The sequence below is a fragment of the Hyperoodon ampullatus genome, assembly GCF_949752795.1.
Source record: "Hyperoodon ampullatus genome assembly, chromosome: 10".
NCBI classification, from domain to species: domain Eukaryota; kingdom Metazoa; phylum Chordata; class Mammalia; order Artiodactyla; family Ziphiidae; genus Hyperoodon; species Hyperoodon ampullatus.
In genome coordinates this window covers 13,382,581-13,409,320 of record NC_136923.1, presented here as the reverse complement: position 1 = coordinate 13,409,320, position 26,740 = coordinate 13,382,581, and the positions used below count along the sequence as shown (strand labels likewise).

Sequence of the window (26,740 nt, the reverse complement as noted above, 5' to 3'; positions counted from 1 at the left end):
GCCTATAAAATACATTATTAGCACATCTCACTTGGAGGAAGGGGACATGTTTTAGCATCTGTGTTCCACAGTAGTCTTAGGTTCAAATGAAACTTTGGAACAGAATAACCAAACACTGAGCAAATACACAAATACTCTTTTCACTAAGAAACAAACATGTTGGGGCTCAAACTGTGTATTATGTAACTCTTTAGTTTCTCTGAGATACTGATTTGTAAATTTTGAAAGTATTAAAGAAAATCAGAAAGAACAAAGCCCTTTTAAAATAATACACTGCTTTGCCTCTTTCAAAAAGGAACAGTACTAGTGCTTGGCACCCTAGCTTTTGGAAACTTCTGCCGTTTGGAGCACTGATACAAACGTGCCATTCTGTTCCATGGATCAGGATCAAATGAGGAACCCTCACATTATAAGAATTTATAGGACTTTCAGGTATGTTTTGCAGGAAATACTCTCACCAGTTTGTTTCACAGATGTCTTCATGTCCTATCAGATCCCACAGAATACGAGCACCAAGCTCCTAAAGTAGGTAACTCCCGAAACCAAGTACTCTAGACTGCTTTTCATCCTCTTCAATAGTATATTTTAGTCTAATCTTCAAATACTGTTGTTTGACTAAGGAAACTGCAACCTTCCATGTAATGTCGCTTTTTACTTCGGTATGCATCAAAAGTAGTAATCTCCAAAGCAGACCTGATGTTAGAATACCGATTTTGCTAATAAGGAAGGAACCTTATCCCTACCGTATTCGTTTATAAGCAGAGTATTATTTTGTCTGGGCTTATGTCCTCTTCAGTGTCTGGGATCGTGGGCAGCAGAGCAGATCGAGTCAAACCCCAGAATTTTTGAGGTGACATGTCTTTTTTGATTGCTGTAAATTTCCATCCAATATGACTTGCACAGATCCTGCACTGGGCAATGGTCCAGGCGAACCTATAAAATTAAGGAAAGGTATCAGCTAAGGCTGTGTATCCCAGCCTATCACCGTATAAACCTGTTGGGAAGACAGATCTTAGAGCCAAATTCTAAGGATGGGAAGAAGGAATACTCTGAGTTTGGATTTATACAGTTTCCTGAAACAAACCTCACAAAAAGATTTTCTAGTTTGTATGGTTCATCATGGTAATGCGTCAGTCTTTATATATTATTGATTGTGCTCTTAAGCTGTGCTTAAAATTTTTTTCTCCAATGCCAAGAAAGAAAAAATAATAATCTTATTAATACAGGTGTATTTATACAAATTGCTGGTTGCCAGGACCACACTCTAAATTGCATCTGCATTTTCTTTGTTTTGTATTGCACTCAAGTTAGAAAACAGCAACTACCTGTAGAAATATGCACTTTTGTGTGAGTTAAAACTGGGGATGGGGGAGGTGTTTTTCTCACGTATGAAAGATTTCAGGACTACTCTTCTAAAATGAGAATGATTTGTCAGGTAATTCATCCAAAAATACAAGCCATGGCATTACAGAAAGAAAACCCAAACAAACCAAAAGCCCAAACCATGTAATGGTACTTTTTCCCCTGGATATATCCCCCATTTAGTATTTATGTTAACACATTAATTCTAGTTTTAGTCCTTTTAAGAAGGATATCAAATAAGACTGGACAATCCAAGTGATACGGTTCTAGGTCCAGAAGAGTAAGTATAAGCACTAATCTCTACTCAGCTTGCCTCTTTCAAAGTAAAAAGGCTGAGCCAGTATTTGGACAAATAATAGGGGGTCTTGAAGATAATATGGCTCAAGGAATCGAACAGGTGGTGCTTTTGGTCCCACAGTCATACTCTGAAGGGCACTGGGCTAAAGCAAAAAAAAAAAAGCAAGCGTGGTTTCTGCATGTTTCAATCACTGCTTGGGTAACATTCTCTAGTACAGAATATGATACAGATACACAGTGGACCCTCAATCAACACAGGGGTTAAATCGGTTAAATCCACCTGTAATTTACAGTTGGCCCTCATATCTGCGGTTCCTCTACATCCAACGATTCAACCAACTGCAGACCACGGAGTACTGTAGTATTTACTGTAGTATTTTACTAGTGAAACATATCTGCGTCTATGTGGATGCAAACAGTTCAAACCCACTGTTGTTTAAGGGTCAAATGTAGTTTTACTGGGTCATACAACAGTTGATTTTCAGATTGAGCTGACAGGAAAATGAGTGTGGATTGATTAAGTAAGTGTATAGTTAATCTGAGAAGTGCAGTTGGCCACCTTCTTTCTCCCTAACATTACATTCAGTGAGACTGTGCGAGAAGACCTTTTTCTAGCCATTCATGAAATGAACATTTAAATAGAATTATTCACTTCATTGTCTACTTCTGATTATAATTCTAGCAGCTCTGCTTAGGACTCTGGGTTTTTCTTCCCAATTAAGGCAAAACCAAAAAAAAGTGACCACCACCACATTACCCAGGAAACCAGCTGTGCTCTGTAGAAGGCCGGCCGATCAGATTCAAGTTGCAAGCCTTATACACGGTAAGCGTCTCATGCACGTATCCGTGAGGATTCACATAAGCTGCCATCGGCCCACATAAGGATAAACTAAAACAGAGAATCAGCACAGAGGATAAGTCAAGTCAAAATGGGGTGGGGTGGGGTGGGGGTAGTAAATAACATACTTTAAAAGTTCACCAAGAAACAAGGTTCTAAGAGCTGTAGTTTTGAACCTTTTAGTTAAAACTAACAATAAGAGTGGCAGTCAGCCCAGTTTCATTTGGTATAAATGTTTTCCATGATGACAAAAAGGAAAATACTGCTAGTTTTTAAAATCTTCCTCAAGATATACACTGTCAAATGTATGGACTCAACTTTCCCCTAAAGGAGCCCGAGAGGGCAAAAATCCAATGAAAAGTTTCCACTTGGGCATCTGAGTACTCTGCAAACAGCAGTTCTTCCCTTTTTGATTCATAATGACTTTGTCAGAAAATAATTTTCAAACAAACACTATCACACAACATCAGTACATGTTCAAGCATGTCCTCCTTTATCTTTGACGCTATGTGGTGAAACTGATATTTGAGTGAAATATCATGGTACGTATAGGTCCTTAAGCACTAAGAAGATATCCTCTAATTGACAGATTTTCAACAAGGAAGGTGGAGGGTGGGGGGACAAGAGAACTGCTCAGCTGTTTTACTTCATTCACCATGCTCATTACCTATGAAAAATCGTTTACCTCATACCCCCACTGTTGTTCTGGGTACCCAATCAGGAAGACTGTCTTACCCAACGTGGAGTTAATTCCCCCCTATTCCATTTGCTGAGTATTTGTAGTAATTTAATGGAGGGAAATATATGGAGAACGGAAATACGGTCTTGCCTGTAATTCTATTATAGCAGTTGGGAAAACGTATTCAGACCTATACTAAAAAAAAATGTAATAAAGATCTCACCTGAATATTTCATTTTTGGTTGTTATTTCTGTTTCTTGACATTGTTTACAGCAAAGAGACGTGCACTAAAAAAATTTAAGAGAAAATTAGTGGGGAAAATGCTCCCAAGGTGTTGATCCCTCTGATTATCATATTTTCCTTCCAAACCATTCAACAACATAGTTTTAAAGATGGGACAAGAAAAACACAATCTGAGATCTAACACATATTCACTCACAAAACTTATGACCTTCTAGGATAGAGAAATAGTGACATGTATATATATATATATATATATATATATATATATATATATATAAAATATATATATATAAAACCATACATGGTTCATGTTATATATATATATATAAAACCATACATGGTTCATGTAGAAATCAAGTGTTCAAAGTCTGAATGAAGATCACATAAAGGTTATCTATGAGGAATGCAAAACAATTCAAGTTTCTGTCTTATGATCCCAAATGAAATATATATATAAAATAATCCTTTAAAATATTTTTAATGCAAACCATGACGGACAACAACTAGTTCTCTAATTCCATGACCACATGAATGGACCCTACACGTAGTTCTGTTCTCCTAACAGTGCCCCCTCGCTCTCTAGACTGACTGAACGTGGGCATCCAAACATATTCACTTTACTCACTTTATTCATAATGTCTAGTTCACAGCGAAGTCGTTGGATCGCACTACCAATTTTAAGGAGCTGAATTCTTAATACATCATCAATAGGAAGACAAGCAGCTACTCTGTAAGAAAAATCTTAAAGACATGGTGGGTTTTTCAAGCTTTAAACTTAGGAAGGCGTTAAGTATCAGGATAGCTTATGAACACGGTAACATCCTTTTGAAATAAACTCTTCTCTACAGGGTTCCCAAAGAACACATTGCACACAATTATAAACAGTACTGCAGTATACCAGCTCTCAAGTATATATACTCTTAGGAGGTTCTACAATGTAACTTCTTTTCCCATACTTGTTTTTGTAAATGTAATCTTTTAAATTAAACATGAAATCAAACCCATGTTAGGATAAGTCACTTATTTGCTACGAGACTAGAAGAATAGCTAAACGACCTAATTGACAGATGTGTAAGTAAGGTAATAATAAGTACTGGTAATGCAGTCACTTTCAGTGGCACCTTGAAGACCAGGGAAAGGAGAGTATTTACACTTGGTGTTTTTGGATGCAAACCATTTATTGCAACTTGAACTTTTTATGAAAACCTTGCCTAAAACAGGAGTGCTCAGAGAATTGAAGACCTTTGCTACTATTAACTAAAAAATAATTTGTTTGTAATTGCTCAAAGCAAAAGAAGTGGGTATGCTTTTCAGAATACTAATTTAAAAAAATTTTGTTTCATTTTCATTAAACAGAAAACATACAAAAAAATTTCTTTCAGTAAGGCATCACAGGTCACAGGAAGGAAACTGCTTTTTCATACCTATTGGATTTGAAGGAAGAGAATCCTCTTTCAGATTTTCATCCCATTCGTGTAGCTGTCTCTTGATTCTCTCCATTAAGGTTTCCTTGTTTTGTTTGAAACAAAAGTAGCCATAATAAGGTTCACAGACTTTTTGCACTTTACCAGCAGCTTGTCAACTCAATAAACCTAATATATTAGCAGCAATTTAAGTCATCACTACCTAGTGAAATTCCGAGTTTAAATGTGTCTGTTTTCCTAGGCAGATATGATGGAAGACCCAGCTTTGCACAGCACTAGGCTGGCTTTCCAGGCCTCTCCTCCCACGCTCTGGCTATCTCCGAGGCCTCCTCTTCCCTTTTCTAGGAAGCCTTTTCTGTCGGTCCCTGTAAGCTGCACCCACACTTGCTATCTACACACCTTCCTTGGCACTTACTACATAAGATGCTCACTGTGTTTTCACCAGTGGACGCAAAAACCACTCTTGTCTATTGTGTGTTTGTAATGGCTCAAAAGCTGCTGAAGGGCAGACGGAACTGTAGTTTCCTTTAGTGTTGCCCATGTGGGAAGTGCTAACAACCTATGGGTTTAGTTTGCCCAGGGCTCCATATCTGTGGGCGGGCCGATTCCCTAAGCGAAAGGCTAACATTTGTTGAATGTCTACGACATCCCAAAGACAATAACTACCATTATCCCCATTTTATAGATAATCAAGTTTTGCCCCACACCACAGGAAAAGTAACAGAAATCAGGCTTTGAACACAGTCTTTGTGTCTAAAAGCCAGATTCTCTGAACTATTCCAGTTAGTCTCTTGATGAATTTTTCAAGTTGCCTAATAAAAAAATCTGAAAAAAAACATTGGTGGATACATCAGTTAGTACACTAGGGATCAGGAAATTGATTAAAGTTAATACACTTGTTTAGGAAAAAACCAAAACATTGTTGAAGGATTCTTTATTTTTCCTAAATGTAACCAGCCCTTGACTCAGCAAAATTTCAAATACTTAATAAACCCTAAAATGCCTCAATATCTTGTCCTGAAGCTGCAAGTCTATCCAGCAGTATGATTCCTGCCTGTTCCACTTAAATGTAATGAATGGCATTAGTTCCAAAAATTAAACCCCACTGGGTATGAAAGCCTATTTTGTTCTAATGACCCTTGATTATGCCATGGCTTCCCCCAGGAGCACAAAGTTCAAGGTAAGTTACTTACAGCATCATATAAGGAATACAGCCAGCGAGGCCATGAAGTCAAATTTGCACAATGAAACTTTCTCTGAAAACAGAAAAAAAAAAAGTCACTTAAAAAATACCACAGAATCAAGATCTTATAGTAGAAAGAAACACATTTAAAAAATGATCTTGGCCCAGGAAGACTTTCTAATTTCAAAAAGATGGAAAAGCTTGCAGATAATCCCATAATAGACGATTATCTATTTATATTTGACAATGATGTTTTTGAATTCCTGCAGCTGTTCAATGTTGCAAAGACCCAATAATTAAGATGTCTGTCCTCAGAGTATATATTCAATGCAATACCACTGAGATTGGAACTTACAAGTATAAAGTTCATCTGAAAGAACAGATGTGTAAAAACCACCAAGAAAATCTGGAAAGGGAAGTGTTCTACAGGACACGAAAACAGGATTGAAAGGATGCACTGCAGTTGTAAGCAACCTAACCATCTCTCAACAATAGTTAAATACAATAGAATACTTTGACACCAAAGAATGTATACAATATAAAGAACGATCCCATTCTCTTAATAAACAAAACAAAACCTACATATGTACACACACATGCTTGTAATTCTGTACACAAGCTGTCAATTGACAGAGGGCACGACACGTGGAACTGGGTGGGAAAGGGGTATGAGAGACCAGGAAGAACTATCAGAGGAACAAGAAAGGCAAGATAACCTTTAACAAAATAAAAGGGAAACCCTACGCTTGCACCTGCAGGACCAAGTGAGTGGGTGCGAGATGGGGAACGTGGGTACACGGCACATGCAGAGAGGACTTGGGGTCTTAGCTGGTGGTCGTACACTAACCAACGCACTGCAGAGCTCACCCCTACTCCCCCCCCACAGTCTTACTCTAGCGCTATTAGAAGAAGACTAGGCACTAAGATGAGGCAGTAATGTTGCTCTTCTGTGACGGTCACAAATGGGAACTTTCACCGTCAGGGGCCCGGATGCTGAAGATAAGGTCTAGAGTTCACACTAGGGGTGTGTGGTTTGGAGCTGCCTCTCAAGAGGATGTGATACTTGCTTACGAATAAATCAAACTGCTACGTGGATGAGGACAGACTTGCCCTCAAAGGCTCGTGGGCTACAGCTCAAACCAATGGATTCTTATTAAAGAAGAATTTGGGGCTCAATATAATTCTTATGTGTGAAGCTACCCAAAGATGGTCTGGGGCCTGGCCTCTGAGCACATGCTCAGGTAGTGATTTAAGCCTGAGGAGTCAGACCAAAACCTAACGCTAAAAAGAATTTTTGTCAGAGTCCAGTTACAGAATAAAAATGCTAACAGCCCATCAGGTAACTGAATATTCAGTAATAGTAATGGCAACCACTTTACATGTCTTAAAAGATTTTGATAAGATTGGCAGTATTATCACCCCAATTTAAAGGTAAGGAAACAGGCACGGAAGGATGCTTGCTCAAGGTCACAGCTGGTAAATAGGGATTGGCTAGGATGTGCATTCAGGGGGTCTGACTCCAACCGTTACTTATTCAACAAATATTTTGAGCACCTAGGATGTACCTGACATTTTTATGCATTTGGTGTCAGCAAAAGAATAAACTCATTGCCCTGTGGAGCTTACATTTTAGTGGGGAGAAGCTTACTTTCTAGAGGGGTACTTAGCATTACAAAATGACAAAGATCCAATGAACTTTCAGTTTGATGACTGACACACTCTGAATTCAGTCACTAATATGTACTTTAAACATCAAAATGATCACTTTTGTGATACAAAAGCAAGTAATTTGACACCCACAGAAAGATAAAAAAATTATTTATATATAAACATTACTTCTCACTATAATATACAGTGAATAGGATATGAAGGGCAAGGCACCATCAGGGTCAGCATCATGACCATGCGGTCTGCCTCTACCAGGCTTTGTGAATGTGAACCAGCTGCAGCCTCAGGTCTCTGTTCCCTGCTTTTCAACGTGAAGCGGCCTCTAAAATTCTTTATCAGGATTACCCTGACAGATTCTACAGTTGTATTTACAAATCAATTAAATATACGTACTACAACCTTAATATTACACCCTTTAGAAAGTCAAGCGTACAAACTGAAGAGAAGTAAACCAGAAGAGATCAGCTAGCTTTTACTGAACTGCCAAAATTTAAGCCACTTCAATATCCTCAAATTTAAGAGTTCCATTTAGATTCCTGGCACAATAGGAAAGGCCCGACTTATATCTGGGTAATACTGATGATAAGTCCCAGCAATTTATGGGCATTCTTCAAGTCTATCAACACCATGATTCACTTCCTAAAAGGGCTATACTTCAAGAAAATTTTAATACTAGCCAAAAAGTTAGGTGCTTGAAAGTGACCAATGACTGATTCTCCAACGAAGTAGTATTCGCTCCAGGAATAGGACTTACTCCTGAAACCAGGCAGAAAGGCCCTTCAAATGACTGTTACGTGGAGGTAATCCATCACATTTTTTCCATTTTTAAGCCTCATAACTATAGCTTCGGCTTTGCCTCCCAACAATGTAGAATGTTCAAAAAATGTCAAACTCCACTTAAATGGTTCTTTGAAGTGCAATGAAATTGGAAGAGTAATGTGAAAGGCTAAGTGTGAATAGTAAAATGTTACCACTGGTTTACATAGTGACCAAAGGTTGTCGTTTGTTGTATTAAGACCTATCACAATCAGCAATGTAAATGATAAAAACAATTTGTCCAAATAATTCAAGCTTTTGAATTTTTGAAACAAGTTTCTGTTTCCTTCCTTCCTTCATCAAATCCTACTTGCTTATAAGAACTGGAATGGAATGGCGAGCTTTTTCTTGATCCCGAGGCTTATAAGCTCATAATGGCAGATGGACAACTATAAGCTTAAGGTGCATGCCAGGGAAATCACTACTCTGGTTTGAGGAAGTCCCTGAATACACATAGCCACGATTCCAAGACTTTTCTTCTCTTTACGATAAAAATAGACAACAAATATCATTGCTCCTTCTGCTACTATTATTATCCTGGAACAAGGCAACAACAGATTCTAATGTTCACATGCAAAAATTAAGAAGTAATAGGAGCCAAACAAACCTTAAAAGGAGAAGAGTAGTGAGAGGTTACTGGTCATAGTTTTACTTACAAAATTATAAACTGTCGACAGTTATAGCAGTGTCCTGGTGAGGCATACAGAGCAGAAGAAAAATAAAATAAAAAACATGAATCTGGTCTATAATAAGGCAGCATCTCAGTGAGGGAAAATATGACCCTCTCAGAAAATGGTCACAGGACAACCAGGAGCCACCTGGAAAAAGGAGCGCTGAAATCATACCAGGATCAACTACACTTGGACCAAAGCTTACATTCTGGTCATTAAAGACAATGAAATCAGAAGTAAAAGATTACATGTTTTACTGTGCTTAAAGAATGAAGACTCCTTTGCACAGGGAAGTATTTCTAGTTATGATTCAGAATATGGAAGTATTAAAAAAAAGATAAATTCAACTATGTATGATAGCACACCAAAAACAAAGTTAAAAGACAAAGTAAAATGACAAACTAAAGGAAATGTTTGGAACTCATTAATCACAGACAAAAGGATAAGCTTCCTAATGTGTAAAGAACTCCTAGCAATCAATGAAGGGCAAAGACTATGAAGACAATACCAACCAAAGGAAATATGAATTGCTCTAAAACACATAATGCCACACACCTCACTCATATTCAGAGAAATTCAAATTAAACCTCCAACAAGATACTGTATTTCACTTATCAGATCAGCAAAAATTAAGCTGGATACTCGAAAGCCTTGGTGAAACACTGACAATCAGGACACAGATAGGAACAACCTTCTTAATAAGGTACTTTGAAAACACCTGTCAACATTACAAGTGCAGTCGCCCTGACATCCAATAATCCCACTTCTCAAAATCTGCCCTGTATATTCACCTGTATGAAAGGTCATTTGTACACAGCACTCAGTGCAGGTGTGTCATCCAGAGGGGACTGGTTACATAAATTATAGTGCATCCATACAGAGAATACTGTGCAGCTTTCAAAAGAAGGAAGCAGTGCTCCAAAAACGAATACAGAAAAATCTCCTACACTCTTAGGAGAGAAAAAGGTGCAGGACAGTATGGATCCTTTTACATAAGAAAAAGGAAAGAAGTTAGAATATTTATCTGTATTTTCATAAGGAAACTTGGGCTTAGCTGCTCCGTGGCATGTGGGATCTTCCCAGACCAGGGCTCAAACCCGTGTCCCCTGCGTTGGCAGGCGGATTCTTAACCACTGCGCCACCAGGGAAGCCCACCCACATTTGATTTTTTATACTTCATACTCAACTCTTTTTCTGATTAACATAGAAGGGCTTTACAAATGAACAAGTAGATAGATAGTCTGGGCAAGCACGGGGTGTACTTAGAAACACTCACTTTGTGCTCCAAGTAGGTGAAACAACACTTTCCTCTCTTTCAGGGAATCCCACTACAGTAAACCCAGTGAAGAGAGAAAGGCACTGTGATAAGAAAGGAAATAAGTAAACATGAGTTTCCAAGATCGAATCACTGAATGAGGAAGGTTTCCAGATAGAAGTGGGTTTGGAAGAGCGCTTCCTGATAATACTGGCCTAACTCCTTAATCATTAGGGGCATCTTCTCCAATGTTCCCTTGTCAGGATTGGAAGATAACAGAAGTGTAAATAATTTTGTCATTTGGATTTTTTAGTTTTCAATGGCAAATGTTAAGAGAGGTGTGCGCACAGTTTCAAGGTTAACTGAATACATGTCAGGAAGACTACACTCCACTCCTAGACCCTTTAAGTATCTTTTCTGGTGGAAAAGTGTGTGGCAACCCGATTACTGCGAGTTGGCTTAAGAATCAACTAAGCATCTCCCAGTTCTGGCCCTGTGAACCATTTCTCAGACACAAAGACAAAGACGCACAAGTCAGATGTAAATAAACTCTGCAGAGAGGGCTGACCCGAGCCCCAGATCTGCCTGAAGACAAGCGCTGTGACACAAGTTAGTGTCTGGCTATGGGTGCAATAGGACGACCCACTGAGACGGGACCAGGGCCAGTGGAGTTCCCACCGGTGTCACCTGCCGTCCCTTCCCGCTGCTCCACTCCACATTTTGATGCTGGCAGAATGGCTGTAAGTGGTCTCTCTAAAGTAGAACAGAGACTGTAGGGCACCTGGAGTCCAAAATAGATCAGCTAGCAATTTTTCTCGGCCTAGTGATCTAGATCCAAATTTCAGAACCTAAGAAACTCTACCCAAAGTTTAAGCAAGGGAACCCCTTGAATGATCTGAAAAATACACAGGATGAGACATTTCTATCTCTGAAAACCTTTTATAGTCTCTCTCATGCCTTAGCACCTTCTGTTTAGTTCTTGGCAACTCTGAATATGAAGATAACTGAGGGCTAATGTTTGAGAGTCCAGAATTACTGGAGAAATAAGACAACAGGGAAAGGTCAAAAGATCTGGTTCCAAACAAAAATGTGCTTCCTTGGCCTTTGCACGTGTCCTTCCTTGCTGTCGTTGAGCCAGTGACAACCCAGCTGCAAAGGCCTAATTCTGAATTCAACGTGAACATGTGGAGGTGCTTTAACCACAGAATAGGAAGAGTTTAATCAGTAATTCACACAAAAATTACATGTAAAAAGTTTTATCTGCCTAACCCACATTCAGGTTTAAGATGGCAAGGACCTGCAAAGAGAACACGGAACTAGTCGCCCAGAGCACTGAAGTCAGGAATTAACTCCAATCACTCTCACTCTATGCTTAGAGCTGTGCTAAGAGTTAACTTAAGATTATAAGCGGTTAAGAGTTTTTAACAAAAATCTTGGTGTGGAAGAGCTATTATATAAATCAAAATACTTCCTACCTCCTGAAAACTTATCCAGTGACTGAACTACACAGCTGTGTAAATACTGAGAGGCTGTGGAGGTGCACACCCTGATGTGGTTACCCCACCAAAGAACCACATCTCAGCACCACCCAGTGCCAGACACACTGTTAGGCACTAAATGACTCCACGCGTTCCAAAGCCGCTCCACGGAGCCACGTACCAACGGAGCTGTCCTCCACACACTTATTTCAGCAGTTACACTGAAAATGACTATGACAGCAAAACCTTCCACTGTTCTACTGCTAAAATAAACAAGAGTAAAAGGATATTTAAAGTGCCTGTATCAAGTCTGAAAATACAAGTATTGCACAGCTACACAAAAGCTACTGTAAACTTATGGCAGTATCAATATTCTGAAACCTTCAAAAATTTTAGTGTCAAAGCTTGGGAAACTTTAAGCTGTCTAATTAAACTTTCCCATCAGAATCTCCTTAGAAACACGAATTAAACCACAGTATATCATGACACAGACTGGTCAGCTGAAACACAAAATAACGAGACCAAGGCGCCTACAGAAAGCCAGTCACAAGCCTGCTGCCCGTCAGCCACCCATCCTGCACAAAGCTCTCTCTGGAAACCGGATGACTTCTACTGCAAGACCACTAAAGGTGGAGGTACAGTGACTAGTGTATGAGACCCTCTTATGAATAATATACGCTAATCACATCCAATTAGGATCCTATGCTAATCTACATCAAAATTAAAAACCACTATTGTACATGACAAAGAGTAAAGGATGATGAGCACAGGATTTTTCAGGTTACTATGAAAACTGTCTTTCCATATTTTTAAAAGATAAATCTCAAAAAGCCAACTGATTCTAAATTTAGGAACTAGTAGATTTTTTCCTTTAGGTAGAAATCGTAAATATTAGGTATTTTATACTCATAACTGATACATCTCACAAATGAGTACAAACAAGCTTCATCAGTATTTTTTCTAAGAGAAAGAATGATCTAGCCTAAAGGATATACACAGGAATTAATGCCCCAACAGGCAATACTTTTAAAGAGCACCTAGTCTCAAGCCAATTTTTGTGATGTCACTAGTGTTGTACAAAAAGAGCAAAAAAAATCTTCCTTTCAGAAGTCCAGAAGGAGGCAAACGCGCTTCACTCCTGTGCACTCTCCCAAACGCTTTTTCTGAGGTAAAGCGTTTTATGACTCAAGAGCCCAGCATCTCATCTGACCACAGTCTAATAAGAGACTCCTGCAGAACTTAACACCACGAGTTATGAATTAATACATAACTTACAGGCACAATAGCTGGAATACCTCACAGTATGGTAACATTTTACTACTGTTGCAAACTGCTTTTACATAAACAGCTGCCTATGAAATTTTTAGAAGCTCCAGCATGATCAAACGCGGCTACAGTATTGTCCAGAAGGAGTCTGGGGAAGGAAATCATGAGAGTGGTTTGTGTTTGTTTCTTAAACAGGAAAAAAGCGACCTGTCTTTGTTTTATTGAAGAGGCATAAAAAATAAGTTTCTCACCTTCTGGTATTTCTGCCACCATTTAAATGAACACTGGTCTTCCGATGAGACAGGTTTTGAAGGAACTATCTGGCACTTATTGAGGGATTCTAACTGAACTGCAGACATGGTTGAAGGCAACACACACTCAGGAAGAATTTGCACTTTAGCTTGCTGGATTCTGAAATAAAGAGAACCAGGCATGTTGTTCATTTTTTAGATAATCTTAACTCCAACTATTAAGTTTCTAAACATTATGGGTAATTTTAAATACTAAGAGTTTCACAGTCTTCTTTCTTAAACGTATTCATCAAATGCTCTTATGATACAAGAAATTTTCAAAAAATACTATATTTCATAAATCATACCAAAGTTAAAACCAAAGGTAACCTAAGATTTTTTATCTCACTGTGGAATGGAAATGGAGATTTTTACATTTCAGAGAGCCTATAAATGAAACAAAGTTTAAAAAATCAATATACAACCAACCCCTATGCCCACCTTGATAACTTCTATTATTATTTTTTTTTTGCGGTACGCAGGCCTCTCACTGCTGCGGCCTCCCATTGCGGAGCACAGGCTCCGGACGCGCAGGCCCAGCGGCCATGGCCCACGGGCCCAGCCGCTCCGCGGCATGCGGGATCCCCCCGGACCGGGGCACGAACCCGCGTCCCCTGCATCGGCAGGCGGACTCCCAACCACTGCGCCACCAGGGAAGCCCGATAACTTCTAAATTAATTCCTCAGACATGATTAGACACCCCGCCCCTCACCTCGCCCCGTCTCTTACATTGCCTGACTCTTACAACTATGCCTTCTCATCAATCACCGAACCTGAGGAGTCGGTAGAGAAAGGAAGAGAAATGAAGAACCCATTTACATGGATAAGATTAGATAAGACTGAAGAATTACATGTAGCCTTATTTCTATGTGCATTCCTTTTCTCATTCCTCAGCATTTACCCTGAATATGCAAAGAATCAAAATATCCATCATATTATTTTTTCACTTTAAAAATTATTTCAACTCTCATGACAGTAAAGTCATCATTCTAGAATGCTACTTGAGAATATCATAATTGCAAACATCTCATCATGAATTAATGCCAAGAGGAAGGTTGTACCTCCGAACCATTGTCTTATGAGCCATTTTATCTCCTAGCATACCTTTTCAAATGCAGAAGGTATCAACATATCCAAACGCTGGAACAAAACACTGTCAGACTGATGAAGTCAAATATATTACAAAATAATTACAAAAATATTACAAGTCTCTGCTTCACTATTAATCATGCTTAGGAATTCTAAAGTGGTCTTTCATTGTAACCACTGTCTCAACCCACAAAAACTTATGATACTTTGATACTTCTTCTGATTTATTAAATGAAAATAGCTAAATGTGTCTGAAAATATGTAGCTTTAATTTAACGATAATATTAGACTCACTCCACTAACTTCAATTCCTTCCTGCAAGCTCAAATTTATGTCTACATGACTCTGGAAAACGGTAAAATAAATTTGACTATGTTCAAACTACGTTCTAATGTTATCAGAGCTCATTAAAAACAAAAGTAACTGAATAAGAATTATGTTTTATCCACCTAGTATGTAAGATTTTATTATGATAAAAACATTAATGCTACTGAAAAATCAGCTTAGTGATCATATTAATCATTAGTCTGTACACAGGCTGTCTGAACTGCCTCACAGGCTTAAGCACTGCTCTCTCTTCCTTTTGTGAAGCCCGCCCAGGGTCTGCTGCACACAGCTGCTTCTTCTCCCAGCAGCTGAGTTTTGGTTGTAACATAAACTAGTTTTATTTCTTCCTGACCTGTTTATGGCAGTTGTTTTGTGATTACAGTTGCATAATTTACATAAATATTTTTTTGAAGTGGAAGTTTTCTTTTAAATTTTATTTTATTCAAGTATAGTTGATTTACAATGTTGTTAATTTCTGATGTAAAGTGATTCAGTTATATACACACACACACAGACGCGCACACACACACACATATGTGTGTGTGTGTGTGTGTGCACGTCTGTGTGTGTGTGTGTATATTCTTTTTCATATTCTTTTCCATTATGGTTATCACAGGATACTGAATATAGTTCCCTGGGCTATACAGTAGAATCCTGTTGTTTGACAAGCTATATAAATATTATAGCAACTGATAAAATATAAGTACAGAATTAAAACTGCTTCAATGAATATTAGGTTGAGCCAAAAAAATGCTTTCAAATTAGGTTCAGACAATTCTAATGGTAAGAAAAAAAGCGCACAAATCTGCAAGGCTTCTGGTGCTCAGACAGCCTTGTGAGTATCTTCAGAACCTCTCTTTGAAGAAAAACTACAGGTATAAACTGCAGGTACATGATGCACAATGAAAGCTGTTAATGCAAGAAAGACTAGTGCCATCTCTAATCTGCAGACCCAATTCGAAGAAAGTATCCTGTCTTTCCATCAAACATAAAATGAATGAAGGGACATTTATATATTTTAAGTTCAAATAAAACGTTTAAGATATATATATGTAAATTTTTATGACTTCTATTTTTAATTAACCCTTTTCACTAAAAATTATTCATCTCGGGGCTTCCCTGGTGGCGCAGTGGTTGAGAGTCCGCCTGCCGATGCAGGGGACACGGGTTCATGCCCCGGTCCGGGAAGATCCCACATGCCGCGGAGCAGCTGGGCCCGTGAGCCATGGCCGCTGAGCCTGCGTGTCCGGAGCCTGTGCTCCACAACGGGAGAGGCCACAACAGTGAGAGGCCCACATACCGCAAAAAAAAAAAAAAAAAAAAAATTATTCATCTCAATTATGACAGGTAAGAGAGCTTCTTTTGTAATTTCAAATAGAGTATTAATCTCCTCTTCCTCTCTACATGTAAGAAATACTCAGGAACTCCTGAAGAGTCCTACGGTGATTCAATGATACTCTTCCATTTTTTAAAATTAATTTTTCAAATAAATTTCCATGTGCTCAGAAGATGCCACAGAAATAAAGACTCACTCTGGAAAAGTAGCAGTATGCTTTTTACATATGAAGAGTCATTTACGTGGAAGACAAATGACTATTACCTGGTACTGCATTACTAAAGAAAAGGAAACTGGCCTGAGGTGCAAACGTGTGATGGAGGAATTCAAGTTTAGTGGGAAGCGCACTGGTTTGGAAGTCAGGGATGTAGAACCAGCCAGCTGGTGCCTGTTAGTTGTATGGCCTTAGGCAAATTACTTACCTCTCTAGCACTTCGTTTCCTTATTTGAAAAAAGAGGAGCTCCCACTAGATTATCTCCATAGTTTCTTCTGTTTCACCATTTCCAGTGAAGGTAGTGACAGGACCAGAAGGACAGTGGAGACAGAGGATTCTCACCCCGTGGAGGTCTTTTAAATTAACACAGACTCACTTTTGTGAGAGGCTGTGTTAGTGGGTCTCAGGGATACTACAGAGAATGGGCCCCTTCCCAGTCCCGTCTGGCCCTATCAGTTTCACGCTCATCTCTACTAGAGTCAAAGGTATATCACTTGACTTGCTTTCACAGTTAAGGGTCTATTGCCATCTTGTGTTCAAACTAGTTGTCCACAATCACAAGTCACTGATGTCGACAGGCTCAGAAGTATACTTTTCCCCAAGTCAATTTGCCATTATGGTTTCTGGAATACAGTATTCACAAATACTCAAACTTTTATAAGCATGAGGATAGGAAGTACTTTAAGCAAGTACTTTAAAAATGGAACTGTTAGTAAAATCCACAGCAACAAAACAGCTTGCCAGCTGTCTCAATGCAGAGCCCTCGGGGGACACTCTTTCATTCATTCACGTAACACTGATGGTCCTAAATGCAGAACACACAGAAGTCTCAGCCACTGTCCTGAGCAGCTCGCTTTTTTTTTTTTTTTTTTTTTTTTTTTTTTTTTTTTTTTTTAATTAGTTTCTGCTTTATAACAAAGTGAATCAGTCATACATATACATCTGTTCCCACATCCCCTCCCTCATGCATCTCCCTCCCTCCCACCCTCCCCATCCCACCCCTCCAGGCGGTCACAAAGCACCGAGCTGATCTCCCTGTGCTCTGCGGCTGCTTCCCACTATCTATCTACCTTACGTTTGGTAGTGTATATATGTCCATGCCTCTCTTTCCCTTTGTCACAGCTTACACTTCCCCTTCCCCATATCCTCAAGTCCATTCTCAAGTAGGTCTGTGTCTTTATTCCCGTTTTACCCCTAGGTTCTTCATGACATTTTTTTTTTTTTTAAATTCCATATATATGTGTTAGCATACGGTATTTGTCTTTCTCTTTCTGACTTACTTCACTCTGTATGACAGACTCTAGGTCTATCCACCTCATTACAAATAGCTCAGTTTCGTTTCTTTTTATGGCTGAGTAATATTCCATTGTATATATGTGCCACATCTTCTTTATCCATTCATCCGATGATGGACACTTAGGTTGTTTCCAGCTCCGGGCTATTGTGAATAGAGCTGCAATGAACATTTTGGTACATGTCTCTTTTTGAATTATGGTTTTCTCAGGGTATATGCCTAGTAGTGGGATTGCTGGGTCATATGGTAGTTCTATTTTTAGTTTTTTAAGGAACCTCCATACTGTTCTCCATAGTGGCTGTACCAATTCACATTCCCACCAGCAGTGCAAGAGTGTTCCCTTTTCTCCACACCCTCTCCAGCATTTATTGTTTCTAGATTTCTTGATGATGGCCATTCTGACTGGTGTGAGATGATATCTCATTGTAGTTTTGATTTGCATTTCTCTAATGATTAATGATGTTGAGCATTCTTTCATGTGTTTGTTGGCAGTCTGTATATCTTCTTTGGAGAAATGCCTATTTAAGTCTTCTGCCCATTTTTGGATTGGGTTGTTTGTTTTTTTGCTATTGAGCTGCATGAGCTGTTTATAAATTTTGGAGATTAATCCTTTGTCAGTTGCTTCATTTGCAAATATTTTCTCCCATTCTGAGGGTTGTCTTTTGGTCTTGTTTATGGTTTCCTTTGCTGTGCAAAAGCTTTGAAGTTTCATTAGGTCCCATTTGTTTATCTTTGTTTTTATTTCCATTTCTGAGCAGCTCGCCTCTTGAGGGAGACACACACAACCCTACAATGACAGTACACTGTGTTCAGTGCTCGGAGGGTTTGTGCAGCGAATGCTCTGGGTGGGGGTCACCAGGGGGGTAGCACTAACCCCCCCGAGGGCTCTGGCACCCTACCCCTCCTTCTTCTATGCTCTCTCAAGCTCCAAAGGGTGGCTGACCCCTCAATATTTTCACAGTTCGATAGTATTTATGAATGCCCACTACGTGAACAGAACAGACACAAAGTTACTGCCCACAGGCAGCTCATATTCTTTTTTAAATCTTTAGAGATCCCTCTGAGTGTCCATGTGTTCGGAAGACGTTACCTGTGCAACACAGAGACCTGACAAGATTTTCAACCGTGGCTACAGATAAGAGACCAATTCACTAGGGCTGGGGGGACCCAAGAATCTGTTTCTAAGACTTCACTGGTGATTCACTGGTGATTCTTAGGTACCATAGTTAAGAACCACTCCTATGAAAGGAAACGTGCAGTGTTGAGGACAATATGCTGTGTGGTTTTTGGGGGAGGTTTGCTCGTTTGTTTGTTTTAAGAGCAAAGGTAAACTGCCTTTTTAAAAATGAGGTATTCCTTAAATTTGTGAAAAACCCTAACTATGAGAGCCATGCCAGAATAGTTAACTGCTAAAACAGAACACACTGAGAATTTCTAAACTGTGTACGGCACAGAGATGACAAGTGCTTCCTAGTCACTTCTTCAGTATATGACCCGTTACAGGTGAGAGGACATTCACGGTGGAGATGGGCACTCCGTGTAAACCCCCCTCCACAGCCCAGAAGGAGCAGGCGGCAGGCTGACCGCCATGGCTCCCCAAGCACAGGAATGCCACACACAGCTTGCCAGGCTCTGACCTCCCACCCTTTTCAATCTGAAGAGAGGTCTTCAACCCCAAAGAAGCCCTGCCCCCACATGACACTGCCTGCAGGGTTTACACTGCCGTTCCCAACCTAAAGGGACATCAGAATCACCTAGACATCAACAGAAACGATGCTGTGGCCACCCTCCCAGACTGATGGCTCTCTAGGGATGGGAGGGGAGGTTGGAACTCAAGCATCTATAGTTTTAAAAACTTCCCAGGGCACCTGATGCACAGCAAAGTTGGAAACCCTGAGGCTATACTTTCAAAGGGAAAAGAACAACTAGTTAAAAGTCACAAAATGTGAAGGGTCAGCAAAACAGAAAAAATATAAGAAAACCATTTCATTTTATGATGTTCAAGGAGCTTTAAGACAGATGGTGTTTCTTACCCGTCTGACTGTGTCCTGAGCTCAAGGACTTTGAATCTTTGTCTTCCGATTGCTTTCACTTTCACAATCTCAATTCCAAAATCCTGTTCTTCTCGATATGCGTATATCTCTGCTGTTGTTCCAAACTGTGCTTCCCTTTCCTGTACATTACTTCCAAGGTAAATTTTAAAAAGGAAACAGTTTTGAACAATTAGTTTTCAGATATGCAAAGTTGACAAAAGCAATACACATGGGAAAACAATTTATAGCAATCTGCTCTCATTGCAAAGCTATTTAATTTTATGTATTTTAGAATCACACAGGGAATTGAGATACATAAAGAGGCTTCAGGAAGTACCATTAGAGCCCATTAGGAACAGAATAGATTGCTAGTCATTGAAAATGACCTATAGGACTGACAGGAGTTTAAACTCTCACTTCCCAAACCAAGCATTATTTTTATTCAGCAGACCATCCTTTCTGCTGCTTATGGGCAGCACAGTACTGGGGGCCGGGCTGGAGGGGGACCTTCCTGTATGGATTTCCTGCCTCTACCACCGATTTCCTCTAGTTGTCATGGGATACTTGAAATTCAGCTTCAGTTTAGCACGGGTCTGTAAAAGGACAGCTTAGGAATTTTGAGACGGTGAAATAACTAGCTGCTCTTTTGTAAAAGTAATACTTTACATTACAATGTAAAGCCCTCTTTTTCTTTAAATAAAGATAGTTCTTGAAAATAAGATTCTAGAAATGTTTTTCATTAAATATTAATGATATAAAACCTTTCAAGTACCAGGAAGTTCAAATGTGTGTGAAAGGTGAAGCCTGATTTAGATGGTAATGATCATACCAAAATACTCCAACTTGCATTTTCACACTTTTTATCCGAATGTTTTACTTTCCAACCTCATCCCATGTCCTGTGCATGCAGAACAGTAATCAGTTTTGGCTTTAAAACCACCTCTCCTGGGACTGCATGAGAGAGTGTTAAGTCAGTTAGCTCTAGGATTTTACCTGTATGCAAGCACCGCAAAGGTTCTGTCCTTCTGAATTAAATTCCGCACCATACTGACTTCTTGGGGACTGAAAAGCTGAAGAGGTAAGGTCTGCCCGGGGATCAGGATCATCATCACCTGCGGCAGAACTGGAATCACCGGACAGCTGTCGTCATCGTGCAAAGTCCTGCCATGAAATTCCTCCATATCAGAGCCCAGATACTACAGAGGAACACACACAGGATCAGTGTCATTACAGATATGGGACAAAAACACAAGCTCAACAGACTGAACAGCAAATCAGCATAAGGAAACACACACAGAGGTTACAAATATTTAAATAATAAACTTGCTGTATCAGCTCCCACATGAAAATCTATTTTTGACTCTTAAAAGTAGAATTTCTAATTTCTTGTGAAGAATCTCTCACATACATAAAAATTCAAGAGCATTTTTTAAGTTCAAAATATTGGGTTGGCCAAAAGGTTCATTCGTTTTTTTCTGTAAGATGGCTCTAGTAGCGCTTAGTTGTCTTCAACTTCACTCGAAACAATTTTGTCAGACTGTATCGTGACAGCTGTCATATCAGCGTGCATTTAAAAAAAAAACTGATCAAAATTGGTGAATTTTTGTGTATTCATTTAAATATTGAAGATGGAAGGAAAAAAAGCAACATTTTCATCACAGTATGCTTTATTATTTTTAAGAAAGGTAGGGCTTCCCTGGTGGCGCAGTGGTTGAGAGTCCACCTGCCGATGCAGGGGACACGGGTTCGTGCCCCGGTCCGGGAAGATCCCACATGCCGCAGAGCGGTGGGCCCGTGAGCCATGGCTGCTGAGCCTGCGCGTCTGGAGCCTGTGCTCCGCAACGGGAGAGGCCACAACAGTGAGAGGCCCGCGTACCGCAAAAAAAAAAAAAAAAAAGAAAGGTAAAAATGCAACTGAAACGCAAAAAAAAAAGATTTGTGCCACATAGGGAGAAGATGCTGTGACTGAGCGAACGTTTCAAAAGTGGTCTGCGAAGTCTCGTGCTGGAGATTTCTCGCTGGACGATGCTCCAAGGTCGGGTGGACCAGTTGAAGTTGACAGCGATCAAATCGAGACAGTAATTGAACACAATCAACATTATACCATGTGGGAGATAGCCGACATTCTCAAAATATCCAAATTAAGCACTGAAAACCATGTGCACCAGCTTGGTTAGTTATGTGAATCACTCTGATGTCTGGGTTCCACATAAGTTAAGAGAACAAAACCTTCTTGACCGTATATCCTCATGTGATTATCTACTGAAATGTAACAAAAATGTTCCGTTTTTAAAACAAATTGTGACAGGTGATGAAAAGTGGACACTGTACAATAATGCAGATGGAAGAGATCATGGGGCAAGTGATATGAACCACCACCAACCACACCAAAGGCCGCTTTCATCCAAAGAAGGTAATGCTGTGTATATGGTGGGATTGGAAGGGAGTCCTCTATTATGAGCTCTTTCTGGAAAAGCAAACGATTCATACGCTCCCAATTAGACCAACTGAAAGCAGAAGGCATCTGGAATTAGTCAACAGAAAATGCATAATCTTCCATCAGGATAACGCAAGACTGCATGTTTCTTTGATGACCAGGCAAAAACTGTTACAGCCTGGCTGGGAAGTTCTGACTCATCTGCTGTATTCACCAGACATTGCACCTTCGGATTTCCATTTATTTTGGTCTTTACAAAATTCTCTTAATGGAAAAATATTTTCAATTCCCTGGAAGACTGTAAAAGGCACTTGGAACAGTTCTTTGCTCAAAAAGATAAAAAGTTTTGGGAAGATGGAATCATGAAGTTGCCTAAAAAATGGCAGAAGGTAGTGGAACAACAGGGTGGATACGCTGTTCAATAAAGTTCTTGGTGAAAATGAAAAATGTCTTTTACTTTCACTTAAAAACAGAAGGCACTTTTTGGCCAACCTGATATTTGACTAAGCTAGACATGTCTATGTCCAAAGAGCATAAATGACAAGTATAAAATGCTAGAATGTTAAATCACACCCTGGGACCCAGTGGTACAGAGAATAAGAAGTACTTTAGTAGCCCCATTACTAGCAAAGACGTAAGAAGGGCACCAATTCTTTAAAGAATTACAACTAGTAATAGACATGGTATCAAACTGCTTAAAAATTACAGTTTAAGACTGTTTATCTACTGTCAAGAGCCCACGTCCTCATCCACAACTTCTGGTGTGAGGTAATTTCCAGTAATGCTAAAAGCAGTCATTCGTTTTCAAGAACTTCCATCTACAGTTAAATGTACGTATTTATCATACTAGATCTGTTACAAAATTACATACTGTATGTGATGTCGGAAGACTAGTGTCAAAATTTATGATGTTTGGTTTCCTGGGTTCTTTGCTATCCTGGTCTTCAACTTCCATTTCAATTTCATCTTCTTCCTCATCCTCTGCTGTAAAAGCACAATATTATAAGGAAAAAGAAAAACAAACAAAAAACAGAGGCATGAACATGTAAAAGCTATGTTCCCTTTCAAATACATAATTCCTTCATGAGGATTCTGGGCCCATGAAAAGAGAGGTTCTTGTAAACACCACACACACTTGGGAATCTGGACAGTACTGTGAAGAGGCAGCTCGAGGGCTGGGGTCTAGGCTGGACTCTGCCACCAACAACTTTTTTTAGATCAATGTTTAATTTTAGAATAGTTTAAGACTTACAGAAAAGTCGCAAAGATAATAGAGAGTTCCTGCATACCTCACATCCATTTCCTGATAGCTAACGTCTTGTATTAGTGCGGTGCATCTGTCATAACTAAGGATTCAGCACTGGCACATTACCGTTAACTAAACACATTTTATTTGGATTTCCTTAGTTTTTATCTAATATCCTTTTTCTCTTCCAGGACCCCATCCAGAACACCACATTACATTTAGTTGTCATGTCTCCTTAGCTTCCTCTGGGCTGGGCTGGTCTCTCAGACGTTCCTTGTTTCTGATGGCTTTGACAGTTTTGAGGACTACTGGTCAGGCATTTTTGTGGAATGTCCCTCAGTTAGGATTTGTGTTTTGGGGAGGAAGCCTAGGGAGGTGAAGAGCCATGTTCACCATGTCCTGTCAAGGGTGCACACTGTCGATGTCACTTATAACTACTGAAGCTGACCCTGATCACCTGGATGAGGCAGTGCTAGTCAGATTTCTCCACCCGAAAGCTACTTTCCCCCTCCTTTCCACACTGTACTCTTTGTAAGCAAATCACTAGGGACAACTCACATCTAAGGAGCAGGGATTATGTTCCACCTCCTTGAAGGGGGACTACCTGCATAAATGATTTGAAATTCTTCTGCAGACGAGGTTTACCTCTTCTCCCTTGCTAGGAACTAATTCTGACACCTCAGACAATTCATCCCACCTGATTAAACCTTAGTTCCCTCATTTGAAAAATGACAGGCATGAACAAGAACAATCTCTAAAGTTCTTTCAAACGTTTAACTTTAAAGAGTTTCTGGAGAAGACAGGAGGGAAGGAAGGAAAGAAGGAAGGAGAGAGGGAGGGAGAAAAGGAAGGAAGGAGGGGAGAAAGAAAGGAAGGAAGGAAAGAAGGAAGGAAGCAAGCAAGCTCCCAAATAAACTTCTAAATGGATAAAATGTCTTTCCAAAATAGTTATTTTCCTTTGTGCATATCATTATTTAAATCAAACCACCTCCAGCTAGGTCCCTGACAAGAAAATATAAATGTTTTTCAACATGGCAATTGCCTTGGACTATCTATCAATTCTTATAAATTCCTTAGATATAAAGCTTTGTCAAAGAGAACAACATAATTATTTCAATTTAAATTCAAAAGTTCAGTGGTTGAACACTTCATACAAAATTTTCCTAAGCACAAAGAAATTTCATTAAGAGACCGAGAGATAACAAAGAAAAATCTAAACTGATGACAAAAATATTCTGAATCTACTTCCTTGCATTCACAATTCTGACAGCATGGCTTTCACTAAGCATTTTGACACTTTATTGCTCTATTACACAGAGTTTAAAAGGTCAAATTTTAGCTTAAAGACTAGAATTCATAATTTTAAAATTTACATTTTAACTGTTCCAACTTCCGTCTCTAAATGATCTCCTTACACAAAGTAGTCTCTCTCATATATAGGGCAGAAACCCACTTCCCCCACTTGGCTGTTTATCTATTAATGTTTTGTTTGGTTGGGACAGATTCTTCGAATCTTAAATATTAAGCTAGTTCCTTAGCATTTAAAGTGGATTACTCTTCAAAACAATTCATGCTACATGGATGTATGGACAAGCCAATGTTTCTACAAATAAAACTCATGTATGATTTGCAAAAGCATGATTATCGTATTGACAATCTCTGAGCCCTTTCGCACCCAATTTTTTTTGACAAAACACACTGACTGTTCAGAGCTTCCAGGGTGAAGTGTGATGACTCATCTCATGCAGGAGCACCATGCGGATGCCAACAGAACATCAGATCAGCATCTTCCCTGACACACTGGCTTTGGCACAGAGAGCGGGGCTGATGTCTCTGAAAAAACAGCTCAGCTCTTCAGTCAAGTTCAATTCAGCTAGGTTGCTTCCAGATCGACCACTGAGTCTGATCCTGATTTATTTCTCTGGAAAAGGTCCCTCCTATATGGAGGGCATGCCTTCAGTCTCTTCCTGTTCCAACCCACGCCACTCCCAGTGGGCAAATTAGTCCTCCAAGCACAGCTTCTCTTAGGTCTGAAACCCACAACTGTTTCTTTGCAACCCACGGAAGAAACCCCCAGTCTCACTGGCAAGAGATGCAAGATTCCAGGCCTTATCTTCTGCAAGCCTATCCTAAGTTATAGGCTTTTGGATGTCTCCAGTACACCCCACAGGGCTTTCCCCCAATCCGTTTCGGCCCTGAACAATCCCTCTGATGGAGGGTAAGAGCATTTGCTTAACTGGCCTAAATCAACGGCCTTCTGCTAGTTATATATTCAGGAGCCTCATATAGATGATAAACCTCCTCAGGTATCAGACTGTGTATCATACCTCTTTTCATCTCCAGGACACCTAACATACTTCCTGACACACAGTGAAGGGACTCAGCTAATAGTCTCAGTTTGGCTGATACACCTCTTGGAAAGCATCTCCTGTCTAGAGCATTCCACGACAAAACTATACAATTATTCCAGGTTTTTTTTGTACCCAGTATTCCAACGTAAGTCCAAAGTATAAATTTTCATAAAACATAAAAGAGAGAGAAAATATCACAGTCCTAAGTATCTCTAGTTAAGCTTGTTCTACCATGTGTTTGAACTATGTGCCTAAGAACAGACCAAATACTGTCTTGGCCGTGAAGTGGTTAAGAGACATCAGCTATGCAGACGGACTCGGATAGGAGTCTTGGCCCTACAACTGTGTGACCTTACACACTAATATGCCAATCCATTTCTCACCCACCAAATCAGGATTAGAAAAGAAATGTGGAGAGGATTAAACGGAGAAACGCATGCAAAGCGCTTATGGCAGGGCCCGTGACGTGGTAAACAGTTAATACATGGTAGCTGTCACCCTTATCAAAGGGAAGAAGTCGAGGAAAAGTCTGGGCTACTGAGCTCTGTCCCAGTCCCCCTCTCTTCCCCCGACCCAGTTTCAGACCATTTCCTGGGAGCCAAGTTCTGGGCACACGGAGGATGGAGAGAATGGGATCCCTGCCTTTTGGGGGAGACCCCCTCCCCGCCCCCCAAACCCTCGTCCCCAACCCGGGGGACCGAGCCGCTGGGAGAAGCGCCGCTACTGGGTCCCTGGCCGGCGGCCCGATGCGCGGCCGCTTCCGGCGCGGCCCCGCCGGCTCCACAGCGCCCGCCCGCCTCCCCGGCCCCGCCGTACCGCTCACGGCTCGGGCCTCGCCCCCTCCCGCCGCCAGGGACCGGGCCCGGGCAGTTACCGGGCAGGAGCGGCAAGTGATTGCCCATGTTGTTCGCAGCGTCCTGCGGATCTCCCTCGCCGGCCAT

The 26,740-nt window shown here is 40.1% G+C and overlaps 1 protein-coding gene across 2 annotated transcripts; it reads right to left on the bottom strand.

Moving 5' to 3' along the window:
* Positions 1 to 752: 752 nt before the first annotated feature.
* CRBN (cereblon) lies at positions 753 to 26,740 on the bottom strand (the record flags this gene model as incomplete). 2 transcript variants are annotated; one of them, XM_079712383.1, is made up of 11 exons in its annotated part: positions 753 to 933; positions 2,417 to 2,548; positions 3,400 to 3,464; positions 4,046 to 4,161; positions 4,845 to 4,929; positions 6,038 to 6,100; positions 13,433 to 13,592; positions 19,766 to 19,915; positions 20,759 to 20,961; positions 23,074 to 23,186; positions 26,674 to 26,740. In XM_079712383.1, the coding sequence occupies 11 exons, from the start codon at positions 26,738 to 26,740 to the stop codon at positions 753 to 755; spliced, it is 1,335 nt and encodes a 444-aa protein (XP_079568509.1). The 2 variants fall into 2 exon arrangements, with proteins under 2 accessions (XP_079568509.1, XP_079568510.1); XM_079712384.1 differs by having other exon boundaries at positions 23,074 to 23,183.